The sequence below is a fragment of the Bos indicus genome, chromosome 7 (genome assembly GCF_029378745.1).
Source record: "Bos indicus isolate NIAB-ARS_2022 breed Sahiwal x Tharparkar chromosome 7, NIAB-ARS_B.indTharparkar_mat_pri_1.0, whole genome shotgun sequence".
NCBI lineage: Eukaryota > Metazoa > Chordata > Mammalia > Artiodactyla > Bovidae > Bos > Bos indicus.
This window is the reverse complement of record NC_091766.1, coordinates 27,139,269-27,157,413: the sequence shown is the minus strand read 5'-3', so window position 1 is coordinate 27,157,413 and position 18,145 is coordinate 27,139,269. Positions and strand designations below refer to the sequence as shown.

Genomic DNA, 18,145 nt, shown 5'->3' with positions numbered 1-18,145 from the left:
GCTATATCATTCTGGGGCCTTTCTTGACACTCGTAACAGTTACCTAAAAGTTTTGTTCTATGGCTTATGTGTATGCTGTTACACAGATTATTTTTGTACCATGAACATACATTTGAAGCAATAATAAGAAGTCTAATGAATGGTTTGGGACAGATTTATACCCTGCCCTTACTCTCTCCCATGTTGTTCAGAATGTTAATAATACACCTAGAGCTAGAAGGTGACTCTACATTACTGTAAACTATTATTAGTATTAGTTCACTATAAATGATATAAGTGATTTTATTAGGGAAATGTACCTCCTGTCCTGTTATCATTTAATTAACTTGGTGACAATGAGGGGGAAATTCTATTAATGAAAGTCAAATGGAATATTTATTCTACTATTTAGTCAACCCAAGAGGAGGTAACAGTCTGAAAAACAATCATTTAAAAGGAAACTCATAGAGGTCACATATGACATGAGGTCAGGGAACATCTATGATGGGAAAGTCTGTTAATAGAGTAATTTAACAGAACCTGAATTTCCTCTGTATCTTACTTTATCCAGGGTCATCCATCCATGCTGCCCAGGTAGCTAAACCCACACTTGTAATCTGCTTTCATTGGTACAGAACCATTTTTTTTTAATATATACATTGTACTAGCTTTGTTAGTGGGTTCACAGCCTGTGGACTATCAGAATTTCATGTGGATAAATCAGTACCTTGAGTCTCATATCCCTCGTTTAGAAACCAAAAGATTTCACCAGGTACTTCCCTGGTGGTCCAGTGGCTAGCCCTCACACTCCAATGCAGGGGACCGGATTCAGTCCCTAGTCAAGGAACTAGATCCCACATGCTGCAACTAAGACCCAGTACAGCCAAATAAATAAATAATACATATATTTTTTAAGATTTAAACTCAGTTTCCTTTCTGGGATATAAGACTTTGATACTATGGATCAAGGTTAAAGAAAAAACTGTTTCACCTCTGCTCAATGAAAAACATGTTTGCTTTCTTAACATTTAGATAATCATCAATAAGTTACCAAGTATCTATGGCTCAAAAATGGATCCTATGTAAAATAAATTAGACCAGTTAGTGCCATCTAAAAACTTCACAGCTTATAACAAGCACATGAAAAGATGCTCAACATCACACATTATTAGAGAAGTGCAGATCAAAACTACAATGAGCTATCACCTCACACCAGTCAGAATGGCCATCACCAAAAAGTCTGCAAACAATAAATGCTGGAGAAGAGGGAACACTCTTTCACTGTTGGTGGGAATGTAAATTGATACAGCCCCTATGGAAGATGGAGAAGGCAATGGCACCCCACTCCAGTACTCTTGCCTGGAAAATCCCATGGACGGAGGAGCCTGGTAGGCTGCAGTCCATGGGGCTGCTAGGAGTTGGACACGACTGAGCGACTTCACTTTCACTTTTCACTTTTCACTTTCATGCATTGGAGAAGGAAATGGCAATCCACTCCAATGTTCTTGCCTGGAGAATCCCAGGGACAGGGGAGCCTGGTGGGCTGTCGTCTATGGGGTCGCACAGAGTTGGACACGACTGAAGCAACTTAGCAGTAGCAGCTAAGTTGTGACCCAGCAATCCCACTCCTAGGCATATACCCTGAGGAAACCAAAATTGAAAATGACACATGTATCCCATTGTTCATCGCAACACTGTTTACAACAGCTAGAACATGGAAGCAACCTAGATGTCCATGGACAGATGAATGGATAAAGAATTGTGGTACATATACACAATGGAATATTACTCAGCCATAAAAAAGAACACATTTGAGTCAGTTCTAATGAGGTGGATGAACCTAGAGCCTGTTATACAGAGAAGTAAGTCAGAAAGAGAAAGATAAATATCATATTCTACACATATATATGGAATCTAGAAAAATGGTACTGAAAAATTTATTTACAGGGCAGCAATAGAGAAACAGACACAGAGAACAGACTGATGGACATGGGGAGAGGGGTGGAGAGGGTGAGATGTATGGAAGGACTAATGTGGAAACTTACATTACCATATGTAAATAGGTAGGCAACAGGAATTTGCTGTATGGCTCAGGAAACTCAAACAGGGGCTCTGTATCAACCTAGAGTGGATGGGGAGGGAGATGGGAGGGAGGAGGATATATGTGTACCTATGGCTGATTCATGCTGAGGTTTGACAAAAAACAAAATTCTGTAAAGCAACTATACTTAAATTAAAAACACTTTACAGCTAAAATTAAATTACAACCAAGAAACAGAGAAAATACAAACAATGGTGCTTGACCTTAACATGAAAATCTGATCAATGGTTTTTGAGCAGCTCTCCAGGAAAATGTATACATATCTCTAAATGTCCTACAGTTTTAGCTGGTATAGGACCCCAGTGGACCCCAGAGTAAGAGCCCATGCCTTTAACACTCGAGTGGTAAATAGTGAATAATCAGTTATATTACTAGACAAGGGCAATTAACATTTATATGGCAGGTCTCAAGGAAGGAAATACAGAAGTCACATACATCAACAGAAATTTGATTAAAGACAGGCTCCTCTGTCCATGGAATTCTTCAGGCAAGAACACTGGAGTGGGTTGCCATTCCCGTCTCCAGGGGATCTTCCTGACCCAGGGATTGAACCTGGGTCTGTTGCATTGCAGGCAGATTCTTTACCGTTTGAACCACCAGGGAAGCTCAAACATGAAAGTTCTAGTGTAAATGATTGCTTCTCCCATAAACAGTACTAATATGACTGAGAAAAGCAATAGTCCTTAAAAATGCATGCCATCATGGACAGAGAGGAAGTATCAGCGGTTAATAAAAGGAGTCTAAGAAACCACATGCTTGAGAATAATTGATTCTTGTTTGGAAGCCGAGGTACAACACAGCCACTTAGACAAAAATAGCTTAAGAGATTTCCAGCTGATCTTTGTAGAATTAGTCTCCTAAACATCTAGTCTGGAGTTGTAGATTACTGCAGGGCCTTTCTGATGTTAGCAGGTTAAATGCACACTGTCTTCTATTATAACCTAGTTTTCTGTTCAAATAAATTTAAAATGTGTTCATTCCACTTGTTTCTTTGCCATTCCTGCCCACAGTAATTTTTCTCTTGGTTCTTACAGACAGACAGCACCATCTGGCCTGGGGTCACAAGTACAGTTAAATGTGGAGGCCTTGTGCCAAGAGCTTACAGCTAACATAATGAGATTAGAAAAGGTGAGTGCTTTCTTTCCTGTGTTGGGGCAGTCACTATACTTACTGCCTCAGTCAATCAGTTCAGTCGCTCAGTCATGTCTGACGCTTTGCAACCCCATGGACAGCAGCATGCCAGGCTTCCCTGTCCATCACCAACTCCCAGAACTTACTCAAACTCATGTCCATTGAGTCAGTGATGCCATCCAACCATCTCATCCTCTGTCATCCCCTTCTCCTCTCACCCTCAATCTTTCCCAGCATCAGGGTCTTTTCAAATGAGTCAGCTCTTCATATCAGGTGGCCAAAGTATTGGAGTTTCAGCTTCAACATCAGTCCTTCCAATGAATATTCAGGACTGATTTCCTTTAGGATGGACTGGTTGGATCTCCTTGCAGTCCAGGGGATTCTCAAGAGTCTTCTCCAACACCACAGTTCAAAAGCATCAATTGTTCAGCGCTCAGCTTTCTTCACCATCCAACTCTCACATCCATACATGACCACTGGAAAAACCATAGCCTTAACTAGACGGACCTTTGTTGGCAAAGTAATGTCTCTGCTTTTTAATATGCTATCTAGATTGGTCTTACTGCTTGGTGACAGTTTTTATGCTAAGATTCCTGTGAGCAATGTGTGCAACTTACGACTATTTATAACGTCAATCCATGCATTTTGACCCAGAATCCTCTTTTCTGCTTCTGCTTTGGGACACAGGTTTATGTTGGTACTATAGGCCCCCTACCACCGTAGGGCAGGGGTTACACACACATGGGTGTGCAACAAGCCATTGAAATGACTAAACCTCGCCAGGGGATTTTCCACAAAGAAATAGGTTTCAGCTCATTTTCCTTGTTATTAATAGTAGATTTTGTGGTTTTCCTCCTTGGTTAGAAATTATTCTCTTGTCCTAGGCCCCAAGGATAAGTGATATCTGACATGGGGATAAGGTCACTGAAGAGTGAGGCAAACAGGAGAAGATGGTGGGAGCCAGAAATATCCTGAAGTTAAACCTTGTTAACATTTCTTCTCTCTTCTTTCAGCATGTCTATTCCTTCCCATCTGATGCTTTGTTTTGATCCTTATCTCAGGAAAGGTTTAGTGAATTATTCAATTCTAATTGCTGCCACAAATGCTTGGTATTTGGTGGATTTCCATAATAGTACAGTTATGCTTACTTGGGAAGAAACATAAAACACAAATGAGTCAAATTAAGTTTGTCCTGTGATACCAAATGGTATCTAGCACTTAACCACTTAAGTATGGAGAGCAAAGGAGTCCACAGGTTTCTATTCTAAACCAAGGCATGACAGATAATTCCCACTGAATTACTGTATCAGTGGGCAGACTCAGACATTCTCTCTTTTCGATCCATAATCAAGCTAGAGAAGGTATGGAGTAGCAACCAGAACTGTTTTCCTTTCTAAAACATTAGTTGCTAGAATTGAAGATAAAATTTCTTTGATGAAATGCTTAGACATGTTTAGAGCTTCCCTGATAGCTCAGTTAGTAAAGAATCTGCCTGCAATGCAGGAGACCCCAGTTCAATTCCTGGGTTGGGAAGATCTGCTGGAGAAGGGATAGGCTACCCACTCCAGTATTCTTGGGCTTCCCCTGTGGCTCAGCTGGTTGAGAATCTGCCTGCAATGCAGAAGACCTGGGTTTGATCCCTGGGTTGGGAAGATCCCCTGGACAAGGGAAAAGCTACCCACTCCAAATTCTGGCCTGGAGAATTCCATGGACTATATCACAAAGAGTTGGACATGACTGAGTGACTTTCACTTTAGACATGCTTGACTTCCATGCTGACCTGGAGAATGGAGTGATAATTTTCTCTTTTGTTCATGCTGGCACTTGGTGATGTTCTTTGGACTGGGAAGCATGCAGAACCCAGCCACCCTCTTGTGCATTTCTTCCATTCTCCTGTGGATCCTGGCAGGGACAACACTTTCTGTAATGAGGGACAGGAAAGCAGGAGAGACAGCTGGCCACGTCTTGCGCAGAACCCAGCCACTTGGCTAGGGTGCCAACATAAACCTGTGTCCCAAAGCAGAAGCGGAAAGAGGGGATTTAGGGTCAAAATGAATGTGTTGACCTTATAAATAATCATAAGTTGCACTCATTGCTCATAGGAATCTTGGCATAAAAAGTCACCAGGGCACACCCATGTGCTTGTTACTCAGGCTGTACCCCCCAGCCCCGCCCTCCCCAGGCAGGCTGGTGATGACCTAGCAGTGCATGGCGGAGGTGGAGCAGCCATGGGGAGGTAGGAGCCACGTCTCGGCTGTTTCTACTCAACACCAGCAACTCTCTTTTATTCTCCCGCAGGGACTGGTCATGTCTCAGCCTCCTGATCTGCCTGCTTATATCTTACCCATTTCTGTTCATGGCATCACTGCCCTTTCAATCATTCCTGTGGGAAATTGAAGAATATTTTAACTCCTTCCTCTTTTTTTTACTTGCACAAGACTTTGTTCACTAATTATCTTCAAATGTCTCCTCAGATTCTCTAATGTAGACACCATCTTAAGCCATTCTGGCCCCCTCCCACATCCTAGACCGAGTGTGAAGTCAGATCTCATGGTTTATATTTACATTTTCCTGATTAATACTGTGGTTGAACATCATTTCATATATTCTTCATATGGATTTCCTTTTGTAAACTGCCCGTTTATCTCCTTTGCATAGAAAACCTGCCTGTGTGTGTGAACGTGTGTGTGGTTAAGGTGAGCATACATGAAGTTCCTGGGACATACTTATTAGACCTCCTCCTCTCCATTTACTCTGTGGATACCAGTAGGACATCACAGAATATTCCTGCAAAAGAAGACTATGTTCTCTTTCCCTTGTTCCACAGAGTTCCCTATTCCCTTCACAGTCTTGATCCTTAAAAACACCCTGCTCTGGATTCTTTCAAATTCGTTTACCCACACATTTACCAAACCCATTTTCAATGCCCAACACTATCCTGTGGTCTTGAGATCCACAGCTAGGCAGTGTCCTGTGAAATTCTGTCTTCTGGGGAATGTTATATTGTGGTTTGTCCGATTCAGACCATCAGATGGGCTTTGTCAACGACAGTCTCCCATTGCCTCTGAGTGCACTTGGGTCACACCTGGTGTTGCCAAGGTTTTTGTTCTATTTCTCTTAGTCTCTACTGACATCGTCACCTTTGTGCCATTCTTTCATTTTTTGCCCTGTCTTTTTTCATTTTAAAGTGGACTGTCCAACAGTTTTGTGCCATGATAGTGCATTTATTTGCCTGATCTAAATTTAACCCATGTGTAGCTTTTAATTCAAGGTAGAAGAGATTAATCTCAAGCATTATATGAACCCCCGCAAATACGCCATTACTGTATACTCCACTCTATGGACTAACAGGAGCTTTTCTCTCTATTATTTCAAGATACAAAACAACTTACAAAAGCTGCTTGAGAATGGTGACTGAAGCTCGAGCCACGCAGTACCTCGCACTTCCCTTCAAGTAGGTGCTCCCAGGGTGTTCTGGTGGAGTGCTCCCTGCTGGCCAGAGGAGCTAGCGGGCGGGCAGCCTCGCTTGCCCTTGGAGGTCTCAGACTCAGGAAAGGGGGGAATGGGGAATAATTCTGGTTCCTGTGCAATAAAAGTTGACCTTGACTCTCTGAGGAAGTTTTCAGCGCTGGTGCCTGAAGAAAACACCCGTCTCTGGAGGTCTCAGAAGGGCCCGGCGGACACTTGGATGATTGTGGTTCGGCAGGTTATTGTGACTGTGTCAGCAAACATATTCCACTCCAGCCTTTTCAGTCCTACCCATCAGCCTTTTCTCTCATGTATCCACCCCCGCCTTAGCCAGCCTTCAACGGAAGGGATAAATCATGTGCCAACAAACTCGATACAGTTCCTTAAAGAATTTGCCATGACTTTCCAAAAGGGCAAAAAAAAAAAACTCTCATGGACAAACTTGCTTCAAACAAGTAGCATTTGAGTTTTGGGGTTTTTTCCCTTTCTGATGTTATGTTCTGGTTTAAGTTACATGTGTATCTTAACGTCTCAGCTGCGTATTGGCAAGAAAATCAGGCAAAGCTGATTAAACAATCCCATTTTATGTTTTGTTTTGTTCCTCTCATTAATACTTAGTAGGATTAATTCTCACCCACCCCAAGTCAAGAATCTGTGAGACTTGAGACTAAAGTACTAAATATATACTGACTCTGAAACCAAAACTAATCTTTAAACCAAAAAATATAATAGTGATTTGATACTGGATGGAAGATACTGCATTTTTAAGATTGTAGGTGGACTGTGTTTGTTTTGAAACAGGATGTCTATAATTAATGGTGAAACCCATCAGCATGATGATAACATGCTTTACTCTTTTGCTGACTAAAATATATAACTGGTAGTTTGCTAACTTCTATTTACCATATGGATTGGCTGGTTTTTATTAATAATTATTTAGGTACCCTAAGATTTGTTAATATAAAAGATATTCTGTTTATCTATAATGCATTTTATAATCATTTCTATGAAATGTATTTTGTTTAATCAGATAAGCTAATAAGTGAATTGGTTACATCATTTGTATTTGTTAGCCTAGTGGACAGGACTTGTGCCTGGTGCGCCCCTGGCTTTTAATAAATACTCATTGGTTTAAATACCTTGCTAACACTGTCTTTTGTCAGTCTGTAAATTCTTGTAACTAAGACTTTTTAACTGCTTTTTAACTGCTTCTCATCCCTCTCTACTACTTCCAAATCACCCATTCTTTTTTCCTCCCTAGTATTCACTTGCAAAAAAATTGATTTACGTTCTTATGTTACAACAATACAGGGGAAAGAAAATGAGCTTTGTTATCAGAACATCAGTGCATGATTCCTGGATCCACATTTTTGAATTATGTGACTATAAGCAAGATATTTGGTTATTTTGCCCCATTTTGATGAGGATAAAAGTACCAAGGGAAAGTGTCATTGTGAGAATTAAATGTGATAATCTTTCTAAAGCTGATGGCCTCGTGGGGCAAGAAATATACTCTTTTAATAGGAACCGTATTCATTTTTTCTTAAAATGTTTGCATATCTGACAGTCCGGTGTTATCAAAGTTCTACGTCAGTGTTTTATAGTTAAAACCATGAAAGATTCAAGAGTGTCAGCCACCTCTGGAGAGAAATTTTGCAACTGTGTGAGGAGCCTTTATTTCACTAAATTAGTAAGGCTATCCAGGAATTTATCCCAAAGCAATAAGAGATTTCCTCAAAGATTTACATACAAAAATATACTTTGAAGCCTTAAGGGCAGAACATTAGTGACATGTACTGAATAGTAGCAGAGCACTTAAATTATGTCACTGTGTAGAATGGCACTGTCAAAAATTGGCATAGAAAATAGCATTAAAAAGGTAAGCATCATGGAGATAATGTGGAGATAAGAGAACTCTCCTACACTGTTGGTGGGAATGAAGATTGGTGCAGTCACTATGGAAAACAGTATGGAGATTCCTCAAAACACTAGAGCTACCATATGATCCAGAAATCTGACTCCTGGGCATATATCCAGACAAAACTCTAATCCAAAAAGATACATGCACCCCTATGTTCGTAGCAGCACCACTCACAATAGTCAAGACATGGAAACAACCTAAACATCCATCTACAGATGAATAGATAAAGATGTGGTCCATATATACGACGGACTACGGCTCAGCCACAAAAAATGATGCTATTTGTACAACATGGATGCAACTAGAGAGTATCATACTAAATGAAGTAACTCAGAAAAAGAAAAATTCCGTATGATAAAAATATGACACAGATGAACCTATCTTCAGACAGACTTACATAGAGAATCTGTGATTAAAAACATACTATTTAGGTGAGTAGAAATGACCAGTCTTACATATGGAAAGGAGACATGATTATTGATCTCTCAAGCTGTGTGAATGTTGAAGATATTTTCCTAAATATACACAACACTCCAAGGCATTTCCCAGCTATTCATTTATGTAGTTCTTTAAAACCATCCCTGACACATTTTTTATGTATTAAGCCTAATTTATTTCGAAGATAAAAATTATTCATACACATACATACAGATGCAGAAAGAGCAATCTTTTCAAACAATAAATGCATTCCTGTCTCTCCTCTTTTTTTTAATTGAAGTATAACTGATTTACAATGTTCTGTTTATTTCTGATGTACAGCAAAGTGATTCAGAAATATACACACACACACACACACACACACATATACACACCCTTTTTGTATTCTTTTCCACTCTAGGTTATTACAAGAGACTGAGTATAGTTCCCTGTACTAGGACCCTGTTGTTTATCTGTTTCATATACAGTAGTTTATATATGCTAATCCCAAACTGCTAATTTATTCCTCACCAATCCCTTTTCCCTTTGTAACCATAAATTTGTTTTGTACCAGACACATTTGGGGGGGCGGGGCGCTGTGCTATGAGGCTTAAGGGATCTTAGTTCCCCGACCAGGGATTGAACCCAGGCCCCCTGCAGTGGAAGCACAGAGTCCTAATCACTGGACTGCCAGAGAATTCCCTACCAGACACATTATTTAATGCTTTTTCCTTGCCTTATACAACTCACCCTAATTCATAAATTCATAGAGTCAGACTGAAAATTTTCCAACCTATATGTTAATTGTGTTGTATGCTGTTTTGATTTATGTATCCTAAAATTTCAATTCGGGTGATACTTTCCTTGTTTATCTGTTTCTGGTGATCTAAAGGATGGATGGATACCTATAACATGGACACTAACATGTTATAGACAGCCCAGTGGATTCTGCTCTCAAGCATTGTTTTAAAGTCAGAATTCTACTCATCTGTAACAGTTAATACTGGCATTTGGGGTCCCTAACCTGATCTTCTTACAAAGGAGCTCAGTGATGTAATACTTCTCATGCACTTCTTTTAGCCCTGTCCTTGCTAATAGTGATATTACCTTTCTTGACGTTACAAAACAAAATCACAGACATTAAACGGAGCATCTTTGACCACTAGTATTTCCAGCACTTTTGTTTTTTCCAGATGCTAAGCCTTACTCAAAACAATGTACAGATTCAATGCAATCCCTATCAAAATTCCAATAGCATTTTTCACAAAAATAACAATCCTAAAATTTGTATGGAACTACAAAAGAGTCCAAATAGACAAACAAAGCAACCAAGAGAGAGGAACAAAAATGGAGGCACCACACCCCCTGATTTCAGATTAAATTACAAAGCTACAGTAATCAAAATAGTGTGATACCAGCATAAAAACAGACACACAGATCAATGGAACAGAATAGAGAGCCCAGAAATAAATTCACACATATATGGCCAATTATGACAAAGGAGTCAAGAATATTCAGTGGGAAAAGGACAGTATCTTCAATAAATTATGAGTGGAAAACAAGACAGCCATATACAAAAGAGTGAAATTACACCTCTAATACACAAAAATTCACTCAAAATGGATTCAAAACAGTTATTGTCTAAATTGACATTTTTCTAAGGAAGACATACAGATGGCCAATAAGCACATGAAAAGATGTTGAATGTCACTAAACAGGAAAATGTAAATCAAAAGTATAATAAGATATCACCTCATATCTGTTAGAATGTCTATTATCAAAAAGATGAGAAATAATAAATGCTGGTGAGTTAGGAGGAAAGGGAACCAACCCTTGTGTACTGATGCTGGGAATGTAACTTCATGCAACCAGTTTTGGAGGTTCCTCAAAAACTTAAAAATAGGACTACCATAGAATCCAACAATACCACTTCTTGGTATTTATATTAAGAAGATGAAAACACCAACTCAAAAAGGTATATTCACCCCCATGTTCACTGCAGCATAATTTATAGTAGCCAAAATATGGAAACAACCCAAGTGTCTATATAAGGTAAATGGATGAAGAAAACATAGTATATGTGGTGTGTGTACACACACCCATAAAAAGAATGAAATCTTGCCATTTATGACATTATGGATGAATCTTGAGGGCCTTATGCTAAGTTATATAAATCAAAGAAAAACAAATATCTATGATCTCATATATATGCAGAATCTAAAAAATAATAAAAAACCAAGCTCATAGATGCAGAGAACAGTTTTCTGGTTGCCAGAGTCAGGTGGGGTGGAAGTGGTTGAAATGGGTGAAGGAGATCAAAAGGTACAAACTTTCAGTTATGATATAAGTCATGGGGATGTAATGTACATACAGCATGGTGACTATAGTTAATAATACTGTATTCAATAATTATAAGTTGCTAGAGTAGATCTTAAATTCTCATCACACAAAAAAAATCATCAACTGTGTATGGTGACTGATGTTAACTAGACATATTGTGGTGATCATTTAGCAATATATACAAGTATTGAATCATTATGTGGTATACTGAAACTAATATATGGGATATGTCAATTATATCTCAATTAAAAAAAAATTTTTGGTTTTAGTTACTCTTGCTAAGGCAAAATTCTTTTTCAGTGTCTGTTTTTAATCTAAATGGCTGTTCTAGGTCTTAATTCTGCCTCCTGTAGAGAATAGAGAATTCTTCCTCAAAGAATATTTTTAAAAGCCACCAAGATACATTTGCTGTTATAATGTTCGGTGAAAAAAGCTGAGTGCAAAATTATATGGCAACTTCTACATAAAAACATTCAGCTTTGTGGACAAATCCCTGGAAGGAAATAGAAAATAATGAGAATACTTGTCTTATTACAGTGGTGGAATTGTGAATAGCCAGTAATCTCTGGACCCAAGCAGTATAGGCTCATTCTTGGTCCTGGCCAGGCAATGATCCCATTGGCCCTTCATCCTTTCTCCATACAAAGATTGTGACTGTGAACTCTATTCCTTTTTGTCTGCACATCCATGGGCCACAGTAGGAACTAACAGAAATCTGCCCCAGGACCTAGCACTAGGGATTGCTTGCCCCTGGATGAAAGCGATCTTAGTCAGATGCCTTCAAGGCAGTAGGAGAGTAACAGTTTTGCTGGCTGCCAAAGGAATGTTTGTGCAGTTTTATCTAACCAGCAGCATCCTAACAGTACTTCAATTTTTTAATATTTATTTATTTTTAATTGATTAATGATTGCTTTATAATATTGGTTTGATTTCTGTCATATATCAACATGAATTAACCATAGGTGTACATATGTCCCCTCCCTCTTGAACCTTCCTCCCACCTCCCACCCATTCCCACCACTCTAGGTTCTTACAGAGCCCCAGTTTGAGTTCCCTGAGTCATACAGCAAATTCTCATTGGCTATCTATTTACATATGTTAGCGTATATGCTTCCATGCTACTCTCTGTTCATCTCACTCTCTCCCACTTCACCCCCACCCTTGTCTGTAAGTCTGTTCTCTGTGTCTGCATCTCTACTGCTGCTTTGCGAACAGGTTTATCAGTACCATCCTTCTAGATTTCATATATATGCATTAATATACAATATTTGTTTTCTGATGACACGTGACTCTGTATAAAAGGCTCTAGGTCCATCCACCTCATTAGAACTGACTCAAATGTGTTCCATTTTATGGCTGAATAGCATTCCATTGTGTATATGTACCACAGCTTCTGTATCCATTCATCTATCGATGGACATCTAGGTTGCTTCCATGTCCTAGCTATTGTAAATAGTGTTTCCAGTTTTTAACATCTTTATTGAGCTATAATGTATGTGTATAGTAAACTATACATGTTTAAAGTACATGTTTTAAGTATATACCTGTGAAACCATCACAGAATCAAGAAACATATCTATCACCCCCACAAGTAATTTCTCTGGGAGCACTCTCTATGCCCCTCTCCACAGCCTCCCCCCCAGGCAACCACAGATCTGCTTTCTGTCTCTATATATTACTGTATTTTCTAGAATTTTATATAAGTGGAACCCTAGAGTCTGTACTTTTTTGTCTGGATTCTTTTATTCAAACTAATCCTTGTAAGATTTATCTACTTTTTGCATGTTTCAGTAACTCATTTCCTTTTATTATTTAATAGTATTTCACTGTATGTATAAGTAAATGTATTTACTTATATTTACTTATACATACAGTGAAATACTGTATATATCTTATTACTTAATACTATTTTCACTGTATGTGTGAATATATATATATTTATACATATAATAAAATACATATCAGATCAGTCGCTCAGTCATGTCCGACTCTTTGCGACCCCATGAATCACAGCACACCAGGCCTCCCTGTCCATCAGCAACTCCCAGAGTTCACTGAGACTCATGTCCATCGAGTCAGTGATGCCATCCAGCCATCTCATCCTCTGCCATCCCCTTCTCCTCTTGCCCCCAATCCCTCCCAGCATCAGAGTCTTTTCCAATGAGTCAGTTCTTCGCATCAGGTGACCAAAGTACTGGAGTTTCAGCTTTAGCATCATTCGTTCCAAAGAAATCCCAGGGCTGATCTCCTTCAGAATGGACTGGTTGGATCTCCTTGCAGTCCAAGGGACTCTCAAGAGTCTTCTCCAACACCATAGTTCAAAAGCATCAATTCTTCAGCGCTCAGCCTTCTTCACAGTCCAACTCTCACATCCATACATGACCACAGGAAAAACCATAGCCTTGACTAGATGAACTTTTGTTGGCAAAGTAATGTCTCTGCTTTTGAATATGCTATCTAAAATATATATATATATATATATAATATACATATAATGAAATATATATATAACACAAATTGTTTTTACTTTTCAGCCTGTGGATAAACATGCAGGTTGTTTCTAATTTTAATTTATTACAAATAAAGCTGCTAAGAACATTTCTATAAAGACTCTGTGTAGATATACCCATTCACTTCTTTTGGGTAAACACCTAGGAGGGAATGGCTGGGTCATATGGCAGGTTTATGTTAACTTGTTAAGAAAGTGTCAAACTTTTTCCCAAATGTGCTGCTAAACATTAGCATCAGCAAGTCATGAGAGTGCCAGCCCCTCTGCATCTTCAACAGCATTTGGCATGATCAGTCTTTGAAATTTTAGACTTTCTACTATAGAAATTTTAGACTTTCTACTGTGTTGTGGTATTTCATTGTTGCTCTAATTTGCATTTCCTTAATGATTGCCAATGCTGAGCATTTTTTCATGTGCCATTTGACATTATTTGTATACTTCTTTGATAAGAAGTCTTCTACCCGTTTTTTAAATTGGGATGTTTACTTAAGTTTTGAGAGTTCATTAAATATTCTAAATAAAAGTCCTTCATCACACATGTGATTTGCAAATATTTTCTCCCAGACTGTGGCTTGTCTTTTCATTCTCTTTATGTCTCTCCAAGAAAGCTTCTCTCCTCTCCAATGCTCTGCTCTGCCAACTCTAGCCATCTGGGTTTTCTCCTACCTCCTCATTCTGCCTGGGTTCCCTTCCTGCAGCCTGAACATTCTCTCCAGGAAGTCAGCTGGAACAATCAGAGAACTCACCTCCATTGTTTCTCTTCTCTCAGGATTAACTGTCCTTCTGTACCTAATCTGCAGCATCTTGAAAACCATTGTTTATACATTTTTTCTGGATTTTTTTCATTGGGATGATATAATAAAAATCAAATGGAAATTCTTTGAAAATTCCCTGAGCAGACAAAACCAATTTAGACATAAAAGAGAAATTCAGTGTAGTTTATTTTATAAGACTCAGTTGACCTGGGTCATTTCTTCTTCATGCTTCTGGAAATCATAACCAAAACTTGAAGTGTTTCCTAAGGTTGATATGAGGTATATATCCTGACCAATTTTCCCTATCAGTTAGGAAAATCCTAATATGATAACCAATAACAGAAAATTAAACAGTTACTGCCTTTCCACTGTTTGGAGAAGGCAATGGCACCCCACTCCAGTACTCTTGCCTGGAAAATCCCATGGACAGAGGAGCCTGGTGGGCTCTAGTCCATGGGGTCGCTAAAAGTCGGACATGACTGAGCGACTTCACTTTGACTTTTCACTTTCATGCATTGGAGAATGAAATGGCAACCCACTCCAGTACTGTTGCCTAGAGAATCCCAGGGATGGGGGAGCCTGGTGGGCTGCCGTCTATAGGGTTGCACAGAGTCGGACACGACTGAAGCGACTTAGCAGTAGCAGCCTTTCCACTATGTAAGTTGCTCCATAATATACCCCTGAGCCTCGCAGCATGAGCCTCGTTCCATGTTTGGGTTGAGTGCTCCCAATTCATGGACTGTCTTTTCGGTGTGTGCACAATCAACTTCTACTAATGACCACTTCAGTGGTTCACTGATTTTACTTCAGTTGTTGCTGAACTTTTGACACACAGAGATGGCAAATCTAGTCCAGGTTACTCCGTCTTGAGTGGAAATGGAATTCCCACACCAGAGAAATTTGATCTCAAGTACTGTGAAATAGGTAGAAAGAACTGTTAACTTGAACACACCCCCACACCATATACAAAAATAAACTCAAAATGGCTTAAAGACTTGAACATAAGCACGATACCATAAAACTCCTAGAAGAGATCATAAGCAAAACATTCTCTGACGTAAATCGTAGCAATGTTTTCTTAGGTTGTCTCCCGAGGCAATAGAAATAAAAACAAAAATAAGCGAATGGGACCTAATCAAACTTATCAGCTTTTGCACAGCAAGGGAAACTATAAACAAAATGAACGACAACGTACAGAACAGGAGAAAATATTTGCAAATGATGTGACTGACAAGGGCTTAATTTCCAAAATATACAAACAGCTTATACAACTCAACTGAAACAACAAACAAACATCCCAATCCAAAAATGAGCAGAAGATCTAAATAGACATTTCTCCAAAAAGAAATAAAAACGGTCAGAAGGCACATGAAAAGATGCTCAGTATTGATGAGTATCAGAGAAATTCAAATGAATACTACAGTGAGGTACCAGCTCACACCAGTCAGAATGGCCGTCATTAAGAATTCTACAAATAAATGCTGGAGAGGATGTGGAGCAAAGGGAACTCTTCAACACTTGCTGGGAATGTAAGTTGGTACAACAATTATGGAAAACAGCATGGAGAATAGAGTTGCCATATCATCCAGCAGTCCCACTCCTGGGCATATATCCAGACAAAACTGTAATTCAAAATGATGCATGCACTCCTATGTTCATAGTCAAAACATGGAAACAACCTAAATGTCCATCAACAGATGAATGGATAAAGTAGATGGGGCACACATACGCAATGGTCTACTACTGAGCCATAAAAAAGAATGAAATAATGCCACTTGCAGCAACAAGGATGCAACTAAAGAGTATCATACTAAGTGAAGTCAGAGAAAGAAAGACAAATACCACATGGTGTCACAATATCACAAAATATGATACAAAAGGAACTATCTGTGAAACAAAAACAGAATTACAGATATAGAGAAGAGCCTAGCGGTTGCCAAGAGGGAAGAGGTAGGGGGAGGGATGGAGTGGGAGGTTGGGGTTAGTGGATGCAAGCTATTATGTATGGAATGGATAAAAACCAAGATGCTACTGTATAGCACAGAGAGTTATATTCAGTATCCTATGATAAACAATAATGGAAGAGAATATTTTTAAAAAAGAATTATATACATGTATAACAACCACTTTGCTGTACAACCGAAATTAACACACTGTAAATCCATTATATTTCAAAAGAATTGTTAACTTGATGATGTAACCGAGCAGGGTCCTATGAAGCCTTCTCAGAACAAACTCCAACCTCCCCATGTCCTCTGCCTGTCTCTTGTCTGGAGAAAAACCTTAACCTCGTAGGCATTCCCTGAGTTCCAAAGAGTAAATTTAATCAGAGAACTGAGAAAAATGCAGAAGGAAGGGAAAACAGTCAAGCAAGACGAAATAAAAGTTTAGCCATTAAACAAAGTCAAGGACCTTTTGTTTCTCCTCAAGGGCTATGGATAAAATTCGTCCTCTGAGCTGTTTTGCAGATCCTGACACCACCACCAAGTGGAAGAAGTTAACTGTATGCTGCCCACAAGCACAATAGAAATCCAACCTGTTGGAACCAGAAGGTTGATGATGTTGACTCTCAATTACCTCACCACCAGCCAATCAAAAGAATGTCCATGAGCTGATCACACACCTCACAACCCAGTCTTTAAAAACCTTTCCCTGAAAGCCTTTAGGGACTTTGGGCCTTTTAAGTATTAGTTGCCTGGACTCCTTGCTTGGTGCAATAAAAGCTGCACTTTCCTTCACCACAACCTGGTACATCAGTAGATTGACTTTACTGCAGCAGGCAAGTGGACCCAAGTTTGGTTCAATAACAGTGACAGTAAAGGGAATCAGAACACAAAGACAGCATGGAAATAGCAAACCCAGGTTTGGAGGGAACAAGAGTCAGGTGGCTGAAAATAGCCGAGCTTAGAAGCTGGGGACCGGCTGGGTGGAGCTGAAATTCAGCCTTCTGCAGAAGGGGCACGTCAGGGGGCAGTAATGTGTCAGAGGGGGCATAATGAGGCTGGTTCTGCAAATGCTGGATAAACTGCAAACCAGATCCACCTGCTGCTCCAGAACAAATTGCCAGTGCCAAGCCAAAGCCCTGAGAATAAGATCACACTCACTGTAACAGGAAGAAGTTAAGAAACCGGAACGAAGCGCAATCCCTTCTTCCTGTCCAGCCTCACAGGCTCTCCCTAGAGCCCCATGTTAGCAAAATCTAACAGAGACCAGCTGGCAAAACAGAAATATGGTTTGAAAAGTTGCAACTTTAGCAGCACAAAGCAGAGTGCGAAGGAAGGGCTTTAAGCTAAGAAAGAATCCCTTAATAATGGCTATGAGGCACCCCTTGGGCTATGCAGCATCCATACACATCCCTTCTATAGACACCTGAACTCTCACATAAGAAACACAACTTTGTTTCTAACAGGACGCAACTCCACTTCATGCAAAGGAAGGCAGCCTCATCCTTACCTGAAAATGATGAGAAGCAGTCCTGACACTGGTTGTATCCACTTCTGTGATACAGCAACTTCCACAAGCTA

The 18,145-nt window shown here is 39.5% G+C and overlaps 1 protein-coding gene across 6 annotated transcripts in view; it reads left to right on the top strand.

The window, feature by feature from the left end:
- GRAMD2B (GRAM domain containing 2B) overlaps positions 1–7,815 on the top strand; it is a 119,633-nt gene extending 111,818 nt beyond the window's left edge. For all 6 annotated transcript variants that reach the window (XM_070793233.1, XM_070793232.1, XM_070793231.1 and 3 more), the window contains exons 13-14: positions 3,115–3,208; positions 6,588–7,815. In XM_070793233.1, the coding sequence (XP_070649334.1) occupies positions 3,115–3,208; positions 6,588–6,629 (136 nt within the window). In that variant the 3' untranslated portion in view covers positions 6,630–7,815. The remainder of the gene's footprint in view (positions 1–3,114; positions 3,209–6,587) is intronic.
- Positions 7,816–18,145: the final 10,330 nt, after the last annotated feature.